General features: G+C 37.6%; 1 protein-coding gene across 2 annotated transcripts in view; it reads left to right on the top strand.

The window, feature by feature from the left end:
• The window catches only part of atp9b (ATPase phospholipid transporting 9B), a 344153-nt gene that overhangs the window by 95387 nt on the left and 221899 nt on the right, over window positions 1-26867 (top strand). For both annotated transcript variants that reach the window (XM_072570843.1, XM_072570844.1), the window contains exons 5-7: window positions 2446-2554; window positions 5731-5789; window positions 10861-10912. In XM_072570843.1, coding sequence (XP_072426944.1) covers window positions 2446-2554; window positions 5731-5789; window positions 10861-10912 — 220 coding nt within the window. The remainder of the gene's footprint in view (window positions 1-2445; window positions 2555-5730; window positions 5790-10860; window positions 10913-26867) is intronic.

Raw genomic sequence — 26867 nt, 5'->3', positions numbered from 1 at the left:
AGGGGAGTAGGGATAATCCTAGTAACTATAGGCCAGTGAGTCTCACTTCTGTTGTGGGCAAAGTCTTAGAGAGAATTGTAAGGGATAGGATTTATGCACATCTGGATAAGAATGATGTGATCAAGGATAGTCAGCATGGTTTTGTGAAGGGCAGGTCGTGCCTCACAAACCTTATTGAATTCTTTGAGAAGGTGACTAAGGAGGTAGATGAGGGGAAAGCGGTAGATGTGGTATATATGGATTTTAGTAAGGCGTTTGATAAGGTCCCCCATGGTAGGCTACTGCAGAAAATACAGAGATATGGCATTGAGGGTGAGTTGGAGGTTTGGATTAGGAATTGGCTGGCTGGAAGAAGACAGAGGGTAGTAGTTGATGGCAATGATTCATCTTGGAGTGCCGTCACTAGCGGTGTTCCGCAAGGATCTGTTTTGGGACCATTGCTGTTTGTCATTTTTATAAATGACCTGGAGGAAGGGTTAGAAGGTTGGGTGAGCAAGTTTGCGGATGATATGAAAGTCGGAGGAGTTGTAGACAGTGAGGAAGGATATGGCAGGTTACAGCGGGATATAGAGAAGCTGCAGAGCTGGGCAGAAAGGTGGCAAATGGAGTTCAATGTAGCTAAGTGTGAGGTGATTCACTTTGGTAAGAGTAATAAAAAGATGGATTACTGGGCTAATGGTAGACTACTTGGTAGTGTGGAAGAGCAGAGGGATCTTGGTGTCCATGTACACAGATCTCTGAAAGTTGCCACCCAGGTAAATAGTGCAGTGAAGAAGGCATATGGCGTACTGGCTTTTATTGGTAGAGGAATTGAGTTCCGGAGTCCTGAGGTCATGCTGCAGTTGTATGAGGCTCTGGTGCGGCCGCATCTGGAATATTGTGTGCAGTTTTGGTCGCCATACTATAGGAAGGATGTGGAGGCACTGGAACGGGTGCAGAGGAAGTTTACCAGGATGTTGCCTGGTAAGGTAGGAAGATCCTATGAGGAAAGGCTGACGCACTTGGGGTTGTTTTCATTGGAGAAAAGAAGGTTTAGGGGTGACTTGATAGAGGTGTACAAGATGATTAGGGGGTTAGATAGGGTTGACAGTGAGAACCTTTTTCCACGTATGGAGTCAGCTATTACAAGGGGGCATAGCTTTAAATTAAGGGGGGGGTAGATATAGGACTGATGTTAGGGGTAGGTTCTTCACTCAGCGAGTCGTAAGTTCATGGAATGCCCTGCCAGTAGCAGTAGTGGACTCTCCCTCTTTATGGGTATTTAAGCGGGCATTAGATAGGTATATGGAGGATAGTGGGTTAGTGTAGGTTAGGTGGGCTTTGATCGGCGCAACATCGAGGGCCGAAGGGCCTGTACTGCGCTGTATTCTTCTATGTTCTATAACTGGAGTAATGTGTGCAAATAAGTTTCTCTCAGAATCAGAAGGATGTGGTTGCACTGGAGGGGATGCAGAGGCAATACACCAGGATGTTGCCTGGGTTGGAGCATTTTAGGTGTCAAGAAGGCTGGATAGCTTGGGTCAATTTATTTCAGAGCAGAGAAGCCTGAGGGGAAACCTGTTTGAGCTATATAAGATTGTGAGGGGCCTGGACAGAGTGGAAAGGATGTAGTTCTTCCTGTTAGTTGAAGAGTCAAAATGAGGGAGCATAACTTTACGTTGAAGGGCATGAGGTTAGGAGGCGATTTGAAGAAAATAAAACTTTTACCCAGAGGGTGGTGGGAATCTGGATTGCACTGTCTTAGAGGGAAGAAAAAACAAGAAACCTCACAACCTTTAAAAAGTGCATGGATGAGCATTTGAAAGGCTATGCACCAAATGCTGGAATGTGGGATTAATGTAGATAGAGGTGCAGACTCTATGGGCTTGAAGGGCTTCTGCACTATATGGCTCTACAATGCTATATCACAAAGCAGCCTGCTTGATTGATACCATGTTAACAAATATTCACTTGCTCCACCGTTTGTGCACAGTAATAATTATGTACTAATGTCAAATGCCCAGCAGAAATTCACGAAGGTTCCTTAGACAGCAGCTTGCAAACCCTTGACCCGTATCATCTTGAAGAACAAGGGTAGCAGATACATGGAAACATTACCACCTGCAAATTACTCTCCAAGCCACTCCTCATCCTAACTTGGAAATATGTTGCTGTTTCTTTGATGTCATGGTGAAAATTGTGGAACTCACTTTCTAACAGTGCTATGTGTGACTTTGCACCAAATGTACCACAGGAGTCCACGAAGATAACTGACCAGCACCTTCTCAGGTGAAATTAGAGGACAATAAATGCTGGCTTAGCCAGAGATGTACAAATCCCTAAATGAGTAAAAAAGATTTTGTCTAGCAACATCAAAAAATAGTCTGTTTAAAGCCTGTTCCTGGTATAATTCAAGATATTAATAACTTGATTTATTTCACTCATTATTATATTTCTGTTTTCCAGGGTTTTGTTATGGCGGTGACAATAATTCGGGAAGCATTAGATGAGCTCCGTCGCTATCAGCGAGATGAGGAGATGAATTCACAGCTATATAGCAAGCTGACCATACGAGGTTAGAAATAGCTTGCTCAGCATTTCGACAGTCGTACTCAGTTGATGGGTTTTGTCAGTAGTAGTTCCAGTTTTGGAAAATAGTTGCCAATGACTCCAGGTTCTCAGTATTGGTCACTTATATTTTTAATGTGTGAACTTTAAAAATGTTTCCTTTCTTCATGAAATTAATTGTGCTTAATCTTGTGCAGGGACTGAGTAACAGTTATTGAGGCAAATAGTTCTCAACTTTCAAACTATTGAGCAGTTATTAAAATGAGACATAAAATTTTGTGGTTAACTGTCTTCAACTAAGTGTCATCCTTCTTGATACTGCTCAATGTCTGAAACTCAAACTCTAGCTCAGCAATTGAGTGAGCCACAAGATTGTCCAGATCTTCCATATGTTGACAGAATCCTGCGTGTTGCAATCAAGGGACTTCATTTTCCCAGATATGCCTTATTTATGTAATTAGTCAATTTGTTATCAGTTAACACTGTGATTCTAAAGTAATAGCACATCTCTCAGCTTGGGGAACAAAGCATGTTCACTAACTGCAGGAGGCTGTAAAAGGCTTTATCCCCCTGTAACTTGGTGCTCATATCTTGTTGCATATCGGCATTTGTCATCTGCACTCCGTTCAAATTACATACTTCTGTCCCCTTCACTGGTTCATCTGTGACTCTTCCCTTCCCTTCCTGGACTCCATTGTTGCGATTTCTGAGGACAGGCTATACTTCAATATCCATGAATAGCCTATTAACTCGCATAGTTCTCTGTTTCTCTACTGTGATGATGGCACCTTCCAACATGACTTCCCTTTTTCCTCAACCATTACACACTCTCTCTCTCTCTCTCTCTCTCTCTCTCTCTCTCTCTCTCTCTCTCTCTCTCTCTCTCCCCACCCCCCCCCCCTTCAAAAAAACCTCACTTGTGGTTGATAAGGCCTTCAGCTGTGCCTGACCTACACTTCTGCCCTCACCCCCCCCCCCCCCCCCCACACACACACACACACCAACAGTGTTCACTTGTCCTTATTTTTCACCATACTGATCTCTGCATTCAAAGGATCATCCTCTACTATTGAAATTGAATTAATGGGTTGTGATGAAAATAGATCATGTGATAATAGGGCTACAGAGGTGAGAATGGGTTAGCTGTGCTGAAAACAAACCCATGTCATGATAGAACCAGGGTATAGGGGTCTGTTAAAAAATATGGAAGGATACAATCTGGCTCCAAAGTTACTGAACTTGATGTTTCTTTTTCCTTTCTCCACTATTAACAACACCTTTGTCTTTTGCACTCAGGCTCTTTACCCTCTGCCGCCTTGGTCCTCCTCTGCATATGTCAAAAGTATTGAAAACAAAATCCTCTTTTCCAGTACTGTTCAGCTCTGAAAAAGAGTCCTATCAGACTGGAATATTAACTCTATTTATGTTGAGTTTCTCCAGCACTGTTTTATTTAAGCTATATGAAGGGGTAGAAGTTTAAGTGTACTTTTTTTATTTTAAGTGGTTTGTGTAACCATCATTTCCATTGCTTGATTCATAAATGTGATAGTGAAAAGTTCATATCTGGCAAGTGATGTACTGTAGTTCCAAAAGGCAGATGGGGGATGCATTTCATGTAAAGATTTTCTTTGTATGGTGTTCTGGGTGCCACAGGTGACTGGTGCTATTGAAGTCAAATGGATCAGCTATGTATCTAATTTGGAAGTAATAGCCCTTTTAGCTTTTTTTTTGAATTGTGCTAAAGATGCATTGTAACCTGAATCGCTAACTACTTTAAAACAGTTGTCCATGAAAGTCCAGTTTCATTATTCAAAATTCGGAAGATAAAAGATTATTTTAGTGATAAACACTGAAGGAAAAAATGCAAGATAAAGGTGTAAATAAAATGTAAACTTTTTATAAAAGGGTGGAATGCAGTTAGTAATAGAGATTAACTGGAGAAAATTGCAATAAAAGAGCAATCAGTTTTTTATTACTTACAACATATTTGTCATTAACTTTGGAATTAATATGATGCAACTGTTATGAATATCTGATTAATTTTCCTTTACCAAGTTATTTGTAGTATCATGGTATGTGATCTATAAAACTAAAGGTGGTTTAGGGAACATGAGCTTTGGTTGTCTTTGGAGTCTGAGTTAAAAAGCTTTGTGCATTTAAAACAGTATTGACTTTATTCTTACCTAGTCATTTGCAGTTTAAATATTCTGTGTGAAATTTAAATTGCAGAGGAGTAGCATTAAATCTCTAACAAGGAATGGAAAGTAATAGTTTCACTGGGAATTACTTCCTGACTTCCATAAGTAGGTATTAAATGGTTATATCTGATATGACCTAAGGAGCAAGAGTTTTATCCATGCAATTTCCCATTAGTTTCCTGTGGCCTTGAACCCAGTATTGTAATTGAAGTTAGACCTACAGGATTAGATAAAAGATCTTGTAAATTGGAAAAAAACTTTGCAAAGATATTTTATCAACATGGTGACACAGCATTAAGGCACTGAATTTCCATTCATAATTATTCTTTGGTTGCAAATGTTTCACTAAAGTTTTCAAATAGCTGATGTGAGATTACTAAATAAGTAATTCATATTGGCTAACACTTTAGCAGCTGAATGAATAGGAATTTGATATGCTTATTAAGTTACAGCTATGTTTGTTATGAGTGTATGCAGATATATCCATGACTAATCTAATCTGACATATTTCTAGGTCCATTAGTAAAATAGTGTTTTGTCTAAAACGTGAACGATAGCTTGAAGATTTGGTGCATATTTCACAAATTTATTTTGGTTAAATTTTTTATTCTAGAGTATCCTTGAAAAGGAACTATAATGCCTATCAGATCATGAACTTGAGGCATGATGTTGACTGTCCTAGTGTTACCCCTTCACCTGGCTCCCCACCCCTCTTAGAAAAGATAAAATTAAAATTTGTTGGCTGCAGTTCCATTTTTGCATTGAAGTAATCCATGAATTAATTGTGATCACCAACTTGTAACTCCGTTTTGAAACAAGCATGCAATCTTCTTTCTGTTGCTGTTGCCTTCACCATAGTTTTGACAAAGCTCAGACAAGAATGTTTGGGAGTAGAACTGTGTACTTTGTGACAGATTTAGTTACACAAAGTGTAGTTTTTCTGTGTCTTCAACAAATGTGACTGACTCACCATTCTTTTTTCTAGGTAAAGTACAGGTGAAGAGCTCTGACATTCAAGTGGGCGATCTTATTATAGTCGAGAAGGTTTGTGTTTGCTGTATTTACTGCTCTCGCATAAAAGAGATTGCTACTTCTGTTTCCCTAAAGCCAGGGTGTATTTTTCACAGCACTGCTGACTCCAAAATAGCTAGAAATATGACACCTTTTTGGCAAATGATTTTGCAAAGTTGGGAATGTGCCTGCATTGATTTTAAAAGGAAAATAAATTAACTTGTGTATTTTGTGCACTTTTTATGTATAACATAGCGTAATTAGATTAGATTCCCGTACAGTGTGGAAACCGGCCCTTCAGTCCAACAAGTCCACACCAACCCTCCAAAGAGTAACCCACCAAGGCCCATTTCCCTCTGACTAACGCACTTAACCTATGGGCAACTTAGCATGGCCAATTCACCTGACCTGCACATCTTTGGGTTGTGGGAGGAAACCCACGCAGACACGGGGAGAATGTGCAAACATTTCCAGCCTCGGACGACTGTGTATCCAACCTGGGACCCTAGTACTGTGAAGCAGCAGTGCTAACCACTGAGCCACCATGCCACCCCACATCAAAAAGTCTGTGGATAATTACATCTGTATTGAATCTGATATAGAGAATTCAGAAAGTATTGCTATTGGTGGATAGAGAAAGGAGCTATAATGTTCATTTATTACTTCACGTCTTATGTTGTGCCTATCCACCAGTTGATTTGATTAACTTGTGGCATCCTGATGTATCCAGTCAAATTATTCAGTAACCAAGAGAGATTTTTGCTGTAATGTGTGTGTATGCTGCATGAAATAATTCACTATGCAAGATGTGTTTTGCTAATCATAGTGGAAATCTAATTTTACTTAATATGAGAATGTACAGGAGATAGTAATAAGATCAAGAAATGTAGGACAGTGAGAGTGAGTAAGTAAATTAGTATGGTTGTGTTTTAAAATGTAGAATAAAAATAAATTGAGAAAATCAAAAAAATTTAAATAGTTTGTGTCCAGTAGGAAGAATGACGCAACATTGTTGTAAATTAGTGAGACATGAGATTTGTTTCCTCGAGTTGAATTCTTTCTCTCTACTGGTTTCTGTCAAAAACATTTAATGTCTCCTACCACTTCTATCATGTTTCTTAAAAGTTTTTGTAGAAGTACCTTCTAAATGATGATTCTCTTTGCAAATACTCTGCTCCCTGACTTTCCTCTTCTGTAACACACCATGTATTTATACGTGCAATTATAACATAGTCTCTTACGCTAATTTGAGTCTCAACAAAACCATGATACGGTGCCTTTAATGTAGAAAAACTGGCCAAGGACTTTATTGTAAGCTTAATCAGACAAAAGGAAACACCAAGCTAAGCATATATTCAGATGGGTGACTAAAAACATCGTCAAAAAGTTCTGAAAAAGGCACAGGGGTTTATGAAGGCAATTTCAGATTTTAGGGGTTAGAAAGGCTTTCCCCGGATTTACTGCAGGCCCTCACAATGACTTTCAATGCACTTGTAATCCTCAGTTTGTTTTTAAAATGATCCTATAACTTTGATTTACTTGCCCTTCTCTTAGTCTTTTCAGTCTTAGTGTTGTCCTGTAGTTTGAGTCACCATGATCCCTATCAGTTGAGAAATGTTGTGATTGAGGTCAAATCCTTCAACTGTTGCTTAAGTTTGAGTTGACAGTGATGTCGACCCATTAATTACTAATTGGATCTAATTGAATAATGCTGGACATTTTTTATAGATCACTTGTAATTTGGAAGTTTTGAAAATAAATTATTTTTCAATGAATCAGTATTTTTAAATATGTTTACCCATTTACTCTACACAATATTGACAATGTATAAGTATTGTATTCACATCTTTGGAAATGGATAATAGTTTTCTGCAGTAGCAGGGTAAAAACAATGACTGCAGATGCTGGAAACCAGATTCTGGATTAGTGGTGCTGGAAGAGCGCAGCAGTTCAGGCAGCATCCGACGTTTCGGGCAAAAGCCCTTCATCAGGAATAAAGCAGTAGCAACCTACTGGTAACCTGTGAGTTAGTTGTTAAACTGGTAGGAGGTTGATCCTATTTGAGTGGAATGAGTTATGTGGGACAGATCAGTTCTCAAAAGATCTAGACTGGACATGTTTGACTGTTGGGAGTGTGTAGGATTGATTGGTAGATTTGAAAGAAGAAAGCAGCTCAACAAAAGCCTGTCCAATATAAGGTGAGACCTAATGTAACATTGTTGATTTTTATACACGTGTGTATGAAGGCCACACCTGAAAATGAGATTGAACAGTATCAGTGTTCCTACCCAAGATAATTCCCAAGATTTCAGGAATTGCTTCCAAATACAGCAAACTGATATGAAAAATTTGTTTTTGTATTTTAGTAGATTGAAGCCCCCTGGAACCACGTCTTTTGGGAGGTCTGATTTAAGGTGAAGGGTTTAATTGCTAGAAAGTGTTTTTTAATCACCTCTTCTCATTTGTCATTAGCATCAGATCCTCTGGAATGTGTCACAGTACCAACTAGGGAATAAAGCTTGCTTTGTGAATTTTTAAATTTTGTGTATATGTGATTCTCTTATGAATATTCTATTTTAAGATGACTGACCTTGACATTCAAAAGAAACTATAATAAACCAGGCAATAATTTCATTCTAGTTAGTTTCTTGTTAAATTATATATCCTTTGATACAGAAAAAGTTACAAATCTAACTGGTGCCTGTGTCCAAGATAATGAGCGCAATTGAAGAGCGTTCCCTAACCAGTAAAGTTGCCTATCTTTTTGGATAGGGGGCACAAGGTGGGGGGGGGGGGGGGGGGCAGGTGTATGCGTTCTGTTCAGGTGAGTAGAGTCTGGAACCAGTGTAAAAGATGAGGGCAAGCAGAACTCATGGACTTAAAATTGCTCCTTTTTCAGTGCTGTTTCCACTGAATTTTTGGTGGATTGCACATTTGATGGTGTAAATGAGGCCACACTTTGTCCCCCACTCTTCAACGCATTGCTGTCCATCAGACCATGCACTGTATAAATTGTTTTCCTGTATAATAACAGTGACTGCACTTTTAACATTTGATTGTTAAACATCTCAGGATGTCCTGAGAACAGGCAAATGCAGTTGCTTCTCCCTCTTTGTTTTTCCTTTTCCTCCTCAATTTTCAGTAATGGAGTAGTCACTGAAATCTTCTGTTTAGTAACTGTATCATATATATAATTCTGTAGTGCTTGAGGTAAATTGTATATGCTGTATGTAGTCCTTTTTAAATTTCAACAGAAGTATCTTCTAATGGTATTGCTTTTTATAGCAGTCACCTCAATTATAATTATCTACTTTAATCTCCAAATAAGTTAGCCAGCTTGCAATCTATGAATCTCATTATCCTGAAACTGAGTAATTCTTTTGCCCACCGAAAAGCAAGAATTTCTGGAGTCATCAATATGACATTTTAGTATCATTGAGTGGCTGACAGGTCTAATGAATTGGATGAATAACTAACTGTGTTTATGATTTGCTGTTTGCTGCAGTTGTACATGCTTTGGTCCCACACCTGCTCAGAACTGGGTTGCTCAGACCTTTTTTGTAAAGATCCTTGCAACAAAGTCAAATCTGTCATTCGTGCAATGAGCTTGAACTGAATTTAAGCCTCGGCACCAGAGAGAGAGAGAATGTACAGATGCCTTGCATTATCCTGACTTTCAGTGCTTTGATTTTGAAGTACTTGGCTGAAGAATAAATCTACAGTCCAGGGACACACAAGGAACAGTAATTCGATAAATTAGCAGTTGATGACTAGGTTAGACCAAGCTAGGTATATTTTTTTCCTGTAAAAATGTCTCTTAAAATAATGCTAGATAATTTGTTCTAGTTTTTGAAATTGAATTGACTCTATTAGAAACCACGACCCCTTGTTCTGTACTGTTTAGTATGTAACATCTGTACACATCCAGTGAATCAGAAAGGGATTGCAGCCTCCTTTTGAGGTTAAAGTTGAAGCTCAGGACATGTTTTAATGTTCTGAGAAGAAACTTTAAGATTTGAAAATGTAACTCCCATGTTTTATCCTAAACAAAAACCGAAAGAACTGTGGATGCTCTAAATCAGAAACAAAAATAGAAATTGCTGGAAAATCTATGGAGAGGAAGCAGAGTTAACATTTCAGGTCAAGTAACCTTTCCTCACAACTGAGTTCTCAGAAGAACTCAGTTTAGAGGAAGGTCACTCAACTTGAAACATTAACTCTGATTTCTTTCCGCAGATGCTGCCAGGCTTGCTGAGCTTTTCCAGCAATTTCTATTTTTTGTCACCTATGCTTTACATTAGGCATCTAATTGATTCAGAAAGCATAACATTTCTGTTCTTATTGGGCATTGTGGTAGGAGGAATAAAAAATCCTCTTGAATGACGAAAGCTTGAATGTGGTAGAGGTGCAAAAAGGGTCTACGCAATTAGATTCATTTCATTAAAGATAGCAATACAAGTAATCAACACATCGCAAAACGAAAATGAAGCTAGGGTTCATTTCTGGAGGAATGAACCATAAAACCAAAGAAATCAGTAGGCCTTTATCGAAATGCATAGAATGTAGTGTATAACTCTGAACTTCTTAATTTAAAAAAATCAAGCACTGACACTGAGCTTTAGTATCATCCTAATATTTTGTGCAGAGGGTGCAATGATTGAAGACTGTAAGCTAGGGTTTTTCCATGTGACAGAGAAGACTGATAAAGATATTTTAGAAGTTTAAAAGAATTCAGCAGGATAAAGCAAATGTGGATAATCCAAAATGAGAAGCCATAAAATGTCCAATAATAAAGCCAATAAGTAACTCAGAAGAAACTGCTTTACCCACGGAGTGAGGAAAATATGGAATTTGCTGAATTGTGGAGCAGTTCGGATAAGAACAGAAGTAGAAATTATTGAAGTACACAAAGGAAAAGGAGTAGAAGATGAAATAAGGGTTCAAGGAGGTTTGTGTATATCTGGTAGACTAATTGCCCTCTTTGTATGCCGTAAATTCTATATAAGAGAGTACAGTAACTCCATCTTCAGTTGATGTGTTTCAGGTTGGTAGGCAAGTTGCAGATTTGACTATTTACCTGTATTACTGTTCAATCCTGTTTCAGAACCAGCGCATTCCCGCTGACATGATCTTTTTGAGAACATCAGAAAAAAGTGGTAAGCAAGTTTTCTTCATTCTTTCACAGTGCCTGGTAGAAAAACAAGTGATGAGAGCAATGCTTTATAACTTGAACAAATCATTGCTTTTATGCACTTCCAAAACAAAAATTCACTCGAAGCGCTGATGTTTGATGGTTGAATGTTAATGTGCTAATTCCGCAATTATATATTGAACATCATTTCCAAAAAAAAACATTTTGACCAGTATTTATGTCATAAACTTCGAGCAAGTACTCAGATTTGATTGTTTTGTGAAATATTTTGTGTTGTGATCAGCAGTGCTGACGAACTTAAATAAATTTGGTTGCATTGTATCCTTTTGAAAATAGCTCAAATGTGATTCAATGTCTGATTATTGTAAAATTAGTTATTTTAATATTAAAATAATGTATTAGCATCATTAGCTGGCAAGTGTAATGAGTGAGATAAATAAGTGAGCTTATTACTGAACGTAAAAGCAAAGTGTTGGAGAAACATGGCAGATCTGGCAGCATTTGTGGAGGGGGAAGTGAAATAGTGTTAACATTTCAAGGCTTATGACTTTTTCAGAACTGAACTGTGTTCAAATGATGATTTGCAACTGCCTCGAAGCATTCTCATTCTCCAAAGATGCTGTCAGACTTGTTAAGTTTCTACAGCACTTTGCAGATGCTGGAAATCTGAAATCAAAACAGTGTTTTGCTTTGATTTATCACTGAACTTTTCCCATCATTGAGTTTGCTTTGTCTCAACTTCGCCATACATACCTTATAACCACTGTTTAGATCATTTTCTAGATTATTTAGCACCAACACAAAAGCTGAATGGAGCCGCAATACTAATATAAATCTTAAATATGTTTGAAAGGTATGATTTAATTTTAATCCCAGTTTTAACCTGGAGTGTATTGTTTGACATAATATCGAGAAATTTATTTTTGTTTTGTTCTGCTTAATTCTGCAGTTTTTCAGTTATATAGCTTGTAAAGGAAAGACATCATTATAAAATGATTTCATCTTAATGTAGACTATTGGTGCTTTCAAAGGAATCAGCAGAAAATGTTGTGAATACCCAGTGTCAATGTTTTTGTTATGATCTTTCATCACAACTGAGAGTTAATTATATTTCATTAGCCTGAAGTACTAATTGTTTTTCTCTCCAGCTATGTTGACCTGATCCACTGAATATTGCCAACATTTTCTATTTCTTTCTCCGCTTTCTAGCATCTGCGTTATTTTGTTTTTGTATTTTGGACATACTGGCTATTGATCTGTTATTGTTAGGAATTAAGTTTGTATTAAGATTCTGGAGAGTACTGGTAATATTTCAAAAGCTGAAACATGAACAAGATTTCTGGTACTTAAAGCAGTGGTCTTCAACCCCTTTATAAGCTCAATCACTTCTTGAATTTCAGTGCAATCCAAAATCTACCCCAAACAAAATATAGAATAAATGATTTTTTAAAGCACTAAGAATAAACTAAGCATATATCAATATTTATTTTGTCCACTTCTCACTGTCTTGACACCGATAGTGACAGGTTATCTGCCAGTGCCTCGAAGTCAGGGATGCAGTTTGAGGCTGCTAGCTGTCCGCAGTCCATGAAAGGATATCTGAGGTGGTTGCAGTACTTGGATTTGACTATAGGAAAATGCTACTTCTCAGCAAAGTGGAGTCAATACAGTTTTTTTGCTTTAAAAGCATAGGATGACAGGAATGAATAATTTACTAGGAGTCAGTAGGGACTGTAGACACTTCAAGTCAGTCAATAGATGTGAACCTAGAAGAGCACAGCAAGTCAGACAGCATCTGACCTAACCCTTCCCCTATTTACTTCTGGGCTCTCCTCCCCTTCCCCAGTTCTGACAAAGGGTTTTGGCTGGGACCGTTGACTTGCCTGCTCCTTGGATGCTGTCTGTCCTACTGTGCTCTTCCAGCTTCACATCTAGTAACTAATTTACTGTTTAGGAGTACCCAAAAATTGTCCCTTGATCTGGCTTTCAGCTGATGTGATTCATTCCATTGCACCTAATTCCTGGAATTGCCTGTTGAATTCCTCTGCTTGCTTCCTCAGGTATGCAAAGAGGTTTTCTGGGTAGAACAATTTTTCTTTATCTTAATTTTTTTGTACTTTTGCCAGACTCTGAAAGTGTTGATTTTTTTTTTAAATTGGGAGGACCGCATACCCAGTTTTAATTTGAATGCACTGTCATTACTGATTATATATGCTGAGTTTCTGTCGTTTCCTTGCAGTACAGTACAGCTCGTTCAACTTTAATGTTACACCTATAAGGAACCCGAAGCTGTATGTGTACACATTGTCTATCAATTCACCACACAATTCATTGTTCAATTAAAGAAAAGTGATGATTTAAAAGAAGTTTTCGATCTAAACTTAACCATCTCACATCAGCATGCAGGATTAGTTTAATATTGGCAGGATCAAGTTTGTTTAGTAAAGATTTAAGCAAGCAGCTCTTGTATGAATCAAGTTTATAATTTAACCTTTTTTACGTGAGAAAAGTTCATAATTATTGGATTATATAGTAGTAATTAATGAGAGCAGAATTTCAAGATCATTTTGACAAAATGCATCGAAATCCAGATTAGTGTCAAGCGTGGCTAGTGTGCCATCAGTTGTGAATGAAGCCAGTTTCTTGATTGGAATATTTTTCTCAAGTGCATACCTTTTGAATTTGTGGTAGATATCTTCATCAGTTATTTTCTCAAAGGGGCAAAAGGACTTGTTAAGTCCTTAAAAACTATGCCCGTGAAAGCCAGCAGTTGGACTGTCAGTCAAAAGATTGGCACTGCAGAACCAGATCATGGGGCCCTTTATGAAGGCCGGCAGCCAGGATTCTATATCGAAGCTAACCAGATGCCTACGTTTAAGGTAAAGACACAAAAAAATGCTTCTTGATTTTCACTTAACAATAATCCTCGTGTAAAAGTAATTCTGCATCTTGTTTCAGGAACTACAGTGCACAACTACTTCTAAGACTAAGAAACTCTTAGACCTCTGTGGAATATGTTCTGAGTAGGTCAAGTATCTCCCATGTGTAGACATTCTCATTATATTCAAGGCTTTGGGTGTACACTCCAATAATGTGTAATTTCTAGATGAACTTGAAGGTCCCTTTATATTGGGTGATAGTTGTTGTGTTTTGGGTGCTAAAGTTGGAGAGGGGGAAGGTGCTATCCTTTGGATTATAAATGTAACCAAAATGAGAGAAGGGACCTATGTTGGCCAGTGACAGGTGCCATCAATCTTTTGTTTTCTTCATTCATTCTAAATGAACATTGCTGGCTACACTAGCATTGTTATATACTAATTACCATGTGAACTTCAGTAAAGCATTTGACAAGGTTCCCCATGGTAGACTGGTTAGCAAGATTAGATCTCTTGGAATACAGGGAGAACTAGCCATTTGGATACAGAACTGGCTCGAAGGTAGAAGACAGAAGGTGGGGGTGGTGGAGGGTTGCTTTTCAGACTGGAGGCCTGTGACCAGTGGAGTACCACAAGGATCAGTACTTGTTCCACTACTTTTCGTCATTTATATAAATGATTTGAATGTGAACATAGCAAGTATAGTAAGTTTGCAGATGACACCAAAATTGGTGGTGCAATGGACAGCAAAGAAGGTTACCTCAGATGATAACAGGATCTTGATCAGATTGGCCAGTAGGCTGAGGAGTGGCAGATGGACTTTAATTCAGATAAATGTGCAGTGCTGCATTTTGGGAAAGCAAATCAAAGCAGGACTTCTGTACTTAATTGTTGCTGAATAGAGAGACCTTGGAATGCAGGTTCATAGTTCCTTGAAAGTAGAGTCACAGGTAGAGAGAATGGTGAAGAAGGCATTTGGTATGCTTTCCTTTATTGGTCAGAGCATTGAGAGGAGTTGGGAGGTCATGTTGCGGCTGTACAGGACGTTGGTTAAGCTGCTTTTGGAATATTGTGTGCAATTCTGCTCTCCTTCCTATCTGAAGGATGTTGTGAAATTTGAAAGGGTTCCGAAAGGTTTACAAGGATGTTGCCAGGATTGGAGAATTTGAGCTAAAGGGAGAGGCTGAATAGGCTGGGGCTGTTTTCCTTGGAGCGTTGGAGGCTGAGGGGTGACCTCCTGGAGGTTTATAAAATCATGAGGGGCATTGATAGGATAAATAGAAAAAATCTTTACCCTGGGGTGGGGAAGTCCAGAAGTTGAGGGCATAGGTTTCGGGTGAAAGGGAAAAGATATAAAAAGGACCTAAGGGGCAACTTTTTCATGTAGAGGGTGGTGCGTGTATGGAATAAGCTGCCAGAGGAAGAAGTGGAAGCTGGTACAATTGGAACATTGAAAAGGCATCTGGATGGATACATGAGTAAGAAGGGTTTAGAGGGATGTGTGCCAAGTGCTGGCGAATGGGACTAGATTACGTTGGGATATCTGGTTGGCATGGACAGTTTGGACCGAAGGGTTTGTTTCAGTGCGGTACATCTCTATGACTCTGTCAACAGACCCATTAAACTGCCATGAGAAGCATTTACAGTCCTTCATGTCATGATGTTGCCAAAAGAATCTTTAGACGAAGATTCCACTATCTATCTTCTGTAGAAGCACAAAGTGATGTACTCTGCATTGCAGTGTTCTTAAAATCTTTGAAAGGTCAGTGGCAAGTATCATTGTTTCTTTAGTTATGTTTCAATCTGTGACGATTTCTCGTGTGTTGCCAGAAGATGGCAAATGTGAAATGATACTTCAGCGCAAGTCTTACCTTTTGCTGCTGGTTTAGAAGAAAATGGCTTTCAACATTAAAACAGACATAAGCTCATTAAATTTCTTTATCTGAGGCATAATTTCTTTATCTGTTCAAGGAATAACATCCAGAACGTTGCTGACTCTTTCATTTGTAGAGATACAGGAAGTTACTTCTGTGATCATGATTTGTTTGTGTCCCCTGGTTGACTTGTGTTGCTTAGATATTGGATGTGGTCACTGCAGTTTTCCCTGTAATTTTTCTTCATACTGCATGGACCTATTAGATAAGCAGATCAGCAGAAAACAGGCAGAAGAGTGAGAATAACTGAGTTCTTATTGCAAAGAGTCCGCACAAACATGTTGGGTTGAAAATGTTTGTTTCTGGTACCGCAGGAAGGTGGCCTCATACGTCCTGGTATTTATTTTTTGTTACTTGTTTGCATTGCCACCACAAAACTTTCGCTTGCAATGGTCCATCAGAACCAAACTGAAACACAAGCTGGCAAAGCCCGTTAAGTAAGTGCACTTTTCTTTAGCTATGTCGCTTCCAAAAGCAGAACTCCCGCAGCAACATGAAGGTTGATGTGCACGCATTGAGGGAACCCAAGTGGGCAGTGGGATTGCCTTCTCAAGACATGGGCAATAAAGGAATGTGATAGTCGATGAGATCAATTGTCAGAGACTCTGTAATTAACCAGTTAATTGTGATCCGGTTGTTAGAGAATGCTGGTTTAAAACCTTAAGAAGCACTTCATAACAAACATTGGTTAGCCTGAGTGAATAATTAAATTGTTTGGTTTGTTTTTTTTAAAGTTTAAACAAGCTTATTTCTTTCTTTGGGCTACCAGTGTTGGAACTTGGACTGCATTAAGATGGAAAAGCTTGAATCAACCCTGGAATGTTTATTATCCTTGAGGGGTTAGTGCAGAAAAGATATTTTTGAAATTTTAACCTTGGAGATCCAAGATTCTTACCAAAATGTTGATGAGGGTCATCAAATCAAGTTTGGCTATTTGGTTATTACTGCAAATGTTTGAGGCCTACAGCAACATTTTAATAAGTTGGTCAAATATTATGCTTTCAGCCTTTCTTATTTAACATTATTTTGTGATTGCCACTTATAAACAGAATTCAACTCCAGATTTGTCACTGTAGACTATTTTGTTGATACCAGTGTTTCAAGGATCTAATCATGTTTGACACTATTCAAAGAAATTGAAACCTTGTTTATATTGACTGCTGTTAGGCAAACCCAGACTTAAATTTATGTTGTGGACTCTGATTTCACTGTTGTTGCCGCCCTTTCACTTTACATGATCTCAACAGGGCCACCCAACTGCCAGTCTGGACTTTATATATGTTGGTGTTTGCATATGGGATGTGGATGCACACAAGTACAATTTCAAGTTTGAAGGAAATGAAAAATGCATTCAGTTTCCATGCAATTACTTAGATTTGCTCTGATATAAATCTGGCAGAAGTATGTTAGAAGAACCTGACCCCGTAGCACCTTTCGCAACCTCAAGATGCATCAATGTTTGCAACCAATGAAGTATCTGACATTGCAAATGACACACTACAGTATGATCCAACAAACGGCAATGGCACGATTACCAGGTCAACAGAAAAGATGATGTTGCTTGATAAACATTGACCACAGCAACAATAATAGGATTCATTGAATGATGAATTCAGTAAGTGTAAGCTGTCTATTACTTGCTGCATTTGCACTGATTTGGTGTATTCACATAGCCAACAAATGCTACAAATCAGATAGAGAAGGTTGAATCATGTTTTTAAAGATCATGTGCATGGTATCAATGTCTGACCTTTCGAAACTTCCATTATGAGATACTTCAATCAAATTCAATGTGCAGGTGCTCGTGATATTATTTTTACCTCATTTAGGTTTTAACATAATTTATACCTCATTTAAATTTAACATAATAACTTGGCTCTATTCTACTCATATATCTTTGATCTCTTAATTTTCCAGAGAAAAAGACCTGGGCCAATCCAAGGGTCCTTTTTAAATTAAAACTGCCATACTTTAACACTCCTTGCAGCAAGGTTATAATTCTCTTAGCTTATTTTCTTTGGGAAAAGGTGTTTCGGGCAGCCAGCTGGTCTTCCTGTAATAGTGAGTTAACCCACTGTACGTGATTCCAAAGAACATTTTATTTGTTCAGTCTTAACCATCTGTGATTTTCCAGCAAGTCAGGTGAGGCAGTGAAATACAAGCACACCAGTCATCATAAACAGACAGTCTGGTACACCAAAAGAGATGCTTGTGGAAAGGCAAGATTGACTTCTGTGGTAAATTTAGTTTTAAATAAATGCCATCTGCTTTTTTTCTGTAAGGCTTTTATTTTAAATTCTCTCTGTTTTTAAGTTCAAGAAATAATCTAAGATTTAAAGTTTCTATTTAGAGCAATTGATTCACTGGCTTTTTGAATGCACACAACCAATTTAGTGTAACATTTACAATTTTCCAGTCCTCTGACGTAAATAGTGTTATATGTATTTAGCTAATTACAACATTTGGGATATGTTCATCTCAGCTGCAATGTACAGTTCAGGGTCGATTTAGTCTGGAAGAGTTTTATTTGCCACACAAAAGAGAAGTGAAATCTGCAGTCCCTGTTTTCAGTACATTACTGACAAAGGAGCCTGTAATTTGAAGTTGGTATAATGAAATTATTTAATGGAGTGTTGTCATCCCCAACTTGATTGGATAACTAAAAGGGGAGTTATGCAAAGGTGGGACCATGGCTGAGATATTAAACAAGTACCTTTTTGCATATGTTTACCAAGAAAGATTATGTTGTGCAAGTCATGGTGAAAGAGATGTAAAAACATATTTTTAGAGAAACTCAGCAAGTCATAGAGATGTACAGCATGGAAGCAGACCCTTCGGTCCAACCCTGTGGAGAGAAAGTTAACATTTCTGATTGTGACCTTTTTTCAGCACTGATTGTAGTGAGGAAAAGATTGATACCTGAAATTGGGATGGGGGTTGGAAAGGAGGAAACAACAGATGAAAATGGAGCCTGGGAGAGGGAAAACACAGCAGATGGGCAAATAAAGAAATTGGTAACAGTGAGCTTGGAGACGCAATAACTCAGTATCAAGTTCAATAATTTTAGTAAGTTCTGAGGAAAAGTCACTCGACCTCAAACATTACCTCTGATTTCTCTCCACCGATGCTGCCAACCCTGTTGAGCTTTTCCAGTAATTTATGTATTTGTTGTCAATAATTTTAGGGCTTGAGCACCACCTTCCATATCCTTTTTCCCATACCCCATGCACCAGGTCTTGGCATCGTAAGGTTGGGTTTCTACCTTTTGATCAGAGATCAACTTGCAATTAACTTTCCAGGCCTTGCCTTGCAAATACACCAAAGCTTGTTTGGTCTATTTTCCTTTTAACATGTTTTACCCACCATTCAAAAATTATTTTTCACACAGAATTCCCAGTTTGATTTTAAAAAAATACAAAATGAAAATTCAGAGAGGACTCTAACATAGCTCTACCCTCAAAACATGGGAAATTCCAGTTCAAAACAGAAGTAATGCATTTCATGACAAAGTTAATAGAACCAACAATTAAAATACAAAGTTCACAGCCACTTTATCTTCCTCCTGTCAGATTCTTAATTACTTTTTGACTTTATTGGTTCTACTCTGTTCTACAACAGTTACATTCAGGATAAGACAACAGTAATTGCATTTTCTTTCCCATAAATGTCTACAATATGTTTTTTCTTAAACAGTTGAAGATCTGAATGCCATCTGAACAAAATTGGAGTCTAGCTTTTAAATTTATTAGTGCAAAATAATGATTACGAACTGTAAAAATCACAGTTTCAAAGTTTCCATGTTGGGCACAAACTTCAAAGAGTTAAAGAGATGCTAACTCCACTAATTCTTTCTTTCTAATAGCAGGCTACTGCCTCCAGTGATGCAACTTTTTTGAAAGATAAGCTATAGACTTCTCTATTCCAGCTTCTTCATCCTGTAAGAGAATTGTTTCAAACCCTAAATTGCTAATGGCTACTGCTAATTTAAATGGCTTGTCAAAGTTAAGTGCAGCCAGTACTGGTTTATTCATTAAAATTGCTTTTAGTAGTTTTGGTCAAAGTCAGCATGGATTTATCAAAGGGAAGTCCTGTTTGAAGGTAAACCTGAAAGTGGTACTGTCTGGATTTACAGTTGGCTTCCGATATAGTTCCGTATAAGGTTAAGAAATGTATGGAAGTATTGCATGGAGAACCTCTTCGCTCGGTGGTGAATTCTATCGCAAAGAGTTGTCCAAGTTCAATCATTAAACATGTTTAAGACAGGAATCAATAGATTTCTGGAGACTAATGTATTAAAGGATATGGCGATAGTGCAGGAAAATAGCATTGATATTGATCAGCCATAATCTAATTGAATGTCAGAACAGGACTCATGCTAAATGACCTGACTCCTTTTCCAATGTTCCTAAGTTTTAACTAACTTTGAGAATTTTGTCCATTTTTGAGTCCACTGTAGTGTGACCTATGCTTATTGTTCAGAAGTGACTGGTCTTTTAGAAAATTTGTTTGGTTATTACACAAGTAAAAATAATGCACAATGCAGTGTGTTTAGCAAACCTTGCTGTATGGTTTGCATCTTGGACTGACTGAAATATACTTGGGTTAATATATTTGGTCATTCCTAACTTTATTTCTTCTAATTGGACACTTATGCAAGCTGTCCACAATTCTGTCGTATTCAGTATCAACAATTGCATTTAGGTGATGATGTAAGATATAAACGTAATCGCATTACTCCAGTAGGGAATAGTAACAAGGTTAGTATCTTATAATCCTAGCTGATATTATTACTAGACATGTCCGATTCCAGACAGGAATTTGGCTTGATGGATCATATTTTGATTTGTTTTGGTTTAAACAAAATGATCTCTTACTGAACCATAAATATACAAGACATCAGTGTTGTGAAATTTTTGTATCTTCACTTTTCGTTACCATTTTAAGTTACTTTACAATTCAGTTGAAGGCAATATTTTCAGCTGCTCTTCTGTTGTGATCGCTTTGTGGACAGGTCTTCTTGATAAAAGATTGTTTCTCTAATTGCGATTTGCATTTGTCCCTCCTTGGGTTCAATCTAAATTCACTTGTACAAAAGGCACACTGATTAGCTTCTAGAGTGGAAGATTTGCCTCTCGGAGGATTATGTTTTAATTGCAAATTTAACTGTTGTACTGCTCACCATTTTGCTAGCTGCTGGTCAGATTTAGCGCATAGTGAATTCGGGCCAATCTGAACCTAACCCATTCCTCTTCAGAGGAGGAACTTGCATTTATGTCCTGGAATCCTTGATCTCCAGAACCCTCAATGTTTCAAAAGTGCAAACATTGCTTTAATGTAGAGAAGCATGTTGCAGCATGTGCACGATTGTGTCTTGTTGAAAGAATAGATGAACCAGAATTATACCAGATTTATTTTCAGATTGTTTTGAATGAATCAAACACACTCAGGGTGGTCCTAGCAGCGTTATAATTAACTTCATTGTTAATCAAGGAATAAAAAATTATTCAGGTTCTGTTCTCAATCTTGGTCTAGTCACTAAAGTTGCATGACAACCAATTCAGTTAGGCAATGATATGAGCCCTGTAAGCAACTGATCTGTCAGCATTCGGTCTTTAGTCTCACAAACGAATTAGTCATCCTTCATAGCTGAGGAAGAAGACAATCTCTTTAGTTGAGAAGAGGACAAAATTTTAATAATTTTTCTATTGATAGTTTATCCAGTATATAATGCTGCAGTAATGATTTAGAAATTCATATTTTAGTGTTTACTTCCATTCTCAGAATGGGATGTGAAACATGCCGGTTTGGAGATACTGCACTTAATTTACAAATATAGATATACTATATTCAAACAGATTCATACGTTTGTTTGGTCTTGGAAAACATGCTGCTCATATTTCTGTTTGCGCAATTATTTGAAGTCTCGCTTCTCTATTTTCATCCCATTTTCTACTGCAGTTAAATCTGCCTTTGTCGATAATTTAGTTTCAGATACTTCGGTTTAGAAGGCAAAATTACTTAAGTATTCTTGTACAGCTGAAAGAGACTTGAGAAATATGGGGATAGGATAAAAAAGTAACATTTAGGTCGACAAACACATCATCTTGTAGAGTGGCAGAGCAAGCTTGAGGGTCACGTGGCCCACTCCTTCTTTAAAGTTCACATTTCCTCTGCATGTTTAGACAGCAATCACAGTGCAAAGTCAATGACTTGATAATTTGAATTTAATTTGGCGAGTTTGCAATTAGATAGTATTCCAGTTATTTGATTTAAATTTAATCACATTTCATGCACCTAATAATGAAACTAACTGTTGTGAAATACATTTGGCTTAATTGCCAAACGACTGTGTTTTGATGCTGTTTTATCGCTGAGCTACAAAAAAATTAGTTGAATTGGCAGTGGTGTAGAATTGCTTTGAAAAAATATGAATGAGCTGTAGATTCTGGTTGGGGAGTTTGTCTCTCCCTATCCACTCATTCTCTCTTCCTGCCTCCCCCTTTTTTGTTTTAATTTTCTTACTAGCCCAGTAGCGAAGGTAGCCCTAATGGGATTTCACGCCAGAAGATTTGATGTCATGTAGCAACCATTTTATTGACAGTGCAAACTGCCTTGTTCCCCCTACCTCCACGGGACTGACATGCAACATTTTAGTTTGAGCTGTGCTTTACACTGAATTCAGAAACAGGCATTCAGACTTGTTGGTCTGTACCATTATTCAGTCCTCATGAGCTCCAGTCAACCATTTTCATCTAAATTTGCAAGTTTCTCTGAAATCATGGGAGAATGGATATTAGCCAGCTAGTTTAGGTAAAGCTGCATCATAGGACAGTTTGCCTTAAATTCATGTATCTAGGAGGAGTGAATAGCACTTTGCCAGACAGAGCTGCTTCGTTTTGATGTCTCAACAGGCTAACTTCATAATTATAGTCACAAAGAAAAACAGAAGTTCCTGGAAGAGCTTTAGCAGGTATGGCAACCCCTGTGGAGAGAAATCAGTTAACGTTTTGGGTCCAGTGAACCTTCAGAATGTTCAGTCATGAACATGACATAACTTTCACTCTCCCTTCATCTCCCTTTTGTTCCCCTCTTTCCTCCTTTCCACTACTGATCCCTGTTTCTCTCTCCCTATCCCCTCCATTGTGTCTTCCTGCTCCCCCGCTTTTGGGTGTTCCCCCTTGTTCTTGGATGCTTGCCCCTCCCCTCTGCCCTCCTGACCCCTTGCGCCCCTCCACCCCCTCTAGCTCTCCTCGCCTGGATGCCTGGACTGGAAAAGCTTTTTAAGAGGCATTGCTATATCTAGAAGTGAATTCTGCATTCCTCTTTCTGGATTATCGACAGTGCAAATGGTTGTCCAGTATTCAGTGCTTTAAGTAATTTCTTGAGATCATGTGCATCAAATTTAGTGGAAAGTGACATCTTTGGTGATTTCAGGGGATACAGATGGGTCATCACTTAGTACCTCTGGCTGAAAATTGTTGCAAATTCTTCAGCCTTTTCTTTTATGCTGAGGTACTGCATTCTTCAATCATTGTGGATGGGGACATGTGTGGAGCCACCTCTTCCACTTAATTGTCTACCACTATTCACAACTGGATATGTCCGGACTGCAAAGCTTGGATCTGATCTGTTGGTTTTACAATTGCATAGCTCTATTACATTCTGCTTATGCTATTTTGCACGCATGCTGTCCAGTGGTGGAGCTTCACCAGGTGTTCGCATAATTTTTGAGTATGCCTGGTGTTGCTCTTGCCATGCCTTCCTGCAGTGACATTGAGCCAGGATTTATCCCCTGACTTGATGATAATGGTTAAATGGGAGAATATCTTGGGACATTTTAATTTTAGTTTGTGATTGAATGTAACTTTACTGTTGCCAAATATGACTTTCTGATGTCTAATTAATAAGAAATGTTGTTCATGACAATGCTGCTTTATGAATTAGAGATCAGTATTCCTCATTAATATGAATTGATGAAATTTATCATAGGTTGTACAATCCATGGAATAGATTAAATCCCATATGTTCGCGCTGAACTTAATTCATGGGTTACTGATGTAATCCAAAACATTAAATTTAAGGCGATTTAGTGAACCAAATTTATATTTTTTTTTTCCTAGCTATATGGTTGTAAATAGTGATTTATTTCACCTAAGAGCATCAATGGCACTATTATCTGTTTTTGCAGTTAGTCATTTGAGTGAAGCACTGGAGGCCTCCCACCATTCTGGTGAGCATAAATTATGCTTTTGAGATTAATTGTAAAGGGAAGGGAGTTGCAAGAAGTCAAAGCAGTGTCGACTGACCTGTATCTTTGTCTGCAAGATTGGACACCTGTTTTATCTCTCATTCTACCATGCATAAAATTAAATTAATAATTTTTCTTCACTTTCACATGCGAATAGTATTAATTTTTTGAAAATGAAGTTAACTTTAGGAAAGACTGCATGCAGATGGTTCGGGTAGGTTTTTGTTATTCGCATACAACTTGCACATGCCTTTTATTGCTTGTGGACTTTTAGCCTGTGCTTCATTATCAGGCAATTAGAATGTTATGCAGTGTTGCCCTTCACTTCAGGCTATAGTTCTCAAGAAAAGTATTCATCATTTTGAAGTTACTGAATTAAACTTCATCAGGAATAGTTTGCAGCAGCACAGTTTACTTTTGCTTAATTCCTGAAATCCTCTTTTCCCAAGTAGTTATTTCTAAGATGCTTTAACTGGTAAATTTGCAAATATTATAAGATCAACTGCCTGTAGTCGATTTTATACCTTAAACAATGTTGCATAATACTTAGTTTAAGGATTTTTTGAAATATTGTGCTGTTTGGAACATCCTTTCATATTTTCAAGAAAATTTCGAGTAATCTACATTCTAATTATTGCAAATGTTTTCATCTTTGTGCTTAAGAATTAAATAATTATAGGAAGCTTTTGATTTGTATAAAAGTTCATTTTGCAAACTCTAATTTTTCCAAAACACATTGCTGAGTTTTTCTGTGCCCTTTTATACTACTAAGTGTGCTATGCATCATGGATGGCAACATTTCTATAATATATGCTGTCAGAATATTAAAAATGTCTAAGCAGACTGCTTAAATATATGCAGTCTGATCAAGCTTGGATTTAAGGCATTTCTGCAACTGTCAATAAGGAATTCTGATGAGCTCAGTGGCATCATATTGACTGTGTATTAATACACGGTATCCTATTGAGCCATCAGCTGATTGTTTAGAATGTAAATGAATCTGGTGAAAGAAACTGATGGATCCAATGACTGATGGCTTAAATTCCAATTAATCAATTGCATCATCAGTTTCTTAATTCAGATCAAATATCTCTTGAGTGCACAAATTTATTTCAGTGGTATTTAGAGAGAATTGCTTTGGAACAAAGCTTCATCAATCACACATAAATGCCAATATATTAGCTAGTTTTAGATGTTGACATTACACCTTCCGTGTTTGGTAATATTTATATGCAGCAGTAACATAATGTACATGATTTTTTTTTGTAGCTGCCTCATGCCAGGCCTGCATCTTATTTTCTGTTTTAAAATTTTCATGTATATATTCTTTTGAAGTGTATAAATTATTTAGAAAAAATTAAGTTGATGGTAAGCAATCTGGTATTACATTTACAGAGATCTATGGTCAATGTCCTGTCTCTTTTGTTGGATTGCAATCTTGTATCCTAACATTTAATGCCTTTTTCATTGTGAGTAGCAGCAGGCAGGCTGCTAATATTACAAGCTGCTTTATTAACTGTTTATGACAGGTTCACGTGGACCTTTTTACATAACCTGTCAGTGCTTTCTCTGAGACTTGACACACTTTGTCCTGTGTGACAGCTATATCAGTTGATCTTAACTTGATTGCCATCAACCCATCCTTACCTGACAGCCCTTGTCAATTATACAAAATAAAATCAAGTATTCATAAGTAGGCTGTAATTGGATATTGGCAGACAGATTTAATAATTCAGTTTTGCTGAGGCTAAACTGGTATTAATTGTAGCTAATGTTCGCCTTAGTAAAAAATTAATTGGAAACATTGCTTGACTGAGGAGGTGGACATCATTATTTTTGTGTGTTGAGATAAGGTGAAGTTCTATCAATAGAGATTCATTATTGCTGTACAATTTGCTTTTAAGTGACATTTTAATTTTCTAATACAGTAGTAATTTGAATCTTGAAATGCCTTAATTTATATGTAAAATCGTCCATGTTATATTGATAAATATGTTTGGTTTTGTACATTTAAAATTATTCTGGGATATTTGTGAACATAGGAAAGCAAGTTAAATTATTGTTTAATTCCTGCAATTGCAGCCAGTTCACTTGCTCTTCTGAACCAGATAGTTGATGGACGCATTGTGAGCTGCTACTCAATTGCTATAAACGGCAGGGTAGCCAAATCTGAACTTTCTATTACCTATCTCTCTGGATAATATGCTTTTCAACAGGCAGCAGTGAAGAATAGGAAACCTGGTTGATTTTAACTCGAATTGCACCCCCCGCCCCACCCCCAACCCCACCAATACACGCACACGCGCACACCTCTTACTGACTTCGCAAAGACCAGTTGTACCACTCTTCTTGCTGCTTCAGCTGGGATGAACCATTTTCAGAGTAAGAATCAAGCAGTGAAACTTAAGAGTGCGCAGACTCTGCCCCATTAATGAAACTACCAAGATATAACGAATTGAATGTTTATTGCAAATGCATGGAAAGCTCACTTTGGAATTCACAGTTTCTGAGTCAGTAGTGGGGGCCATAATAATTTGTTTGAATTTAGGAAAATGTTAGTAACAACCTTTAAAAAATTTGAATTAAAACAAAAAATTATTTTTACACATCCTAACTATAATAGAATTCAAAATACTTGGGGGTTACACTGTGCATAGTAACTGTGAATAGCCTCAAACTATTTCTACTTAAATTAAGACAACTTGAAGCACACTTTAAGAAATTAATAGTGAATAATTTCTGTCCTTTTGGTTTGGAATTGCACATTCAGCTTTGTATTTCAGCCCACAGCAGGTTTTGTATACCTGTAACTGTGAGAGATTTTAAAACTGAGACTAGCATTGCTCATTAAACTAGGGCTGTGCAGTTGCCTCATGTTTTCTTTTGAGATGTTGCCTACTA

Source organism: Chiloscyllium punctatum, chromosome 5 (assembly GCF_047496795.1).
Source record: "Chiloscyllium punctatum isolate Juve2018m chromosome 5, sChiPun1.3, whole genome shotgun sequence".
Classification (NCBI taxonomy): domain Eukaryota; kingdom Metazoa; phylum Chordata; class Chondrichthyes; order Orectolobiformes; family Hemiscylliidae; genus Chiloscyllium; species Chiloscyllium punctatum.
This window is presented reverse-complemented; position numbering and strand designations above follow the sequence as displayed.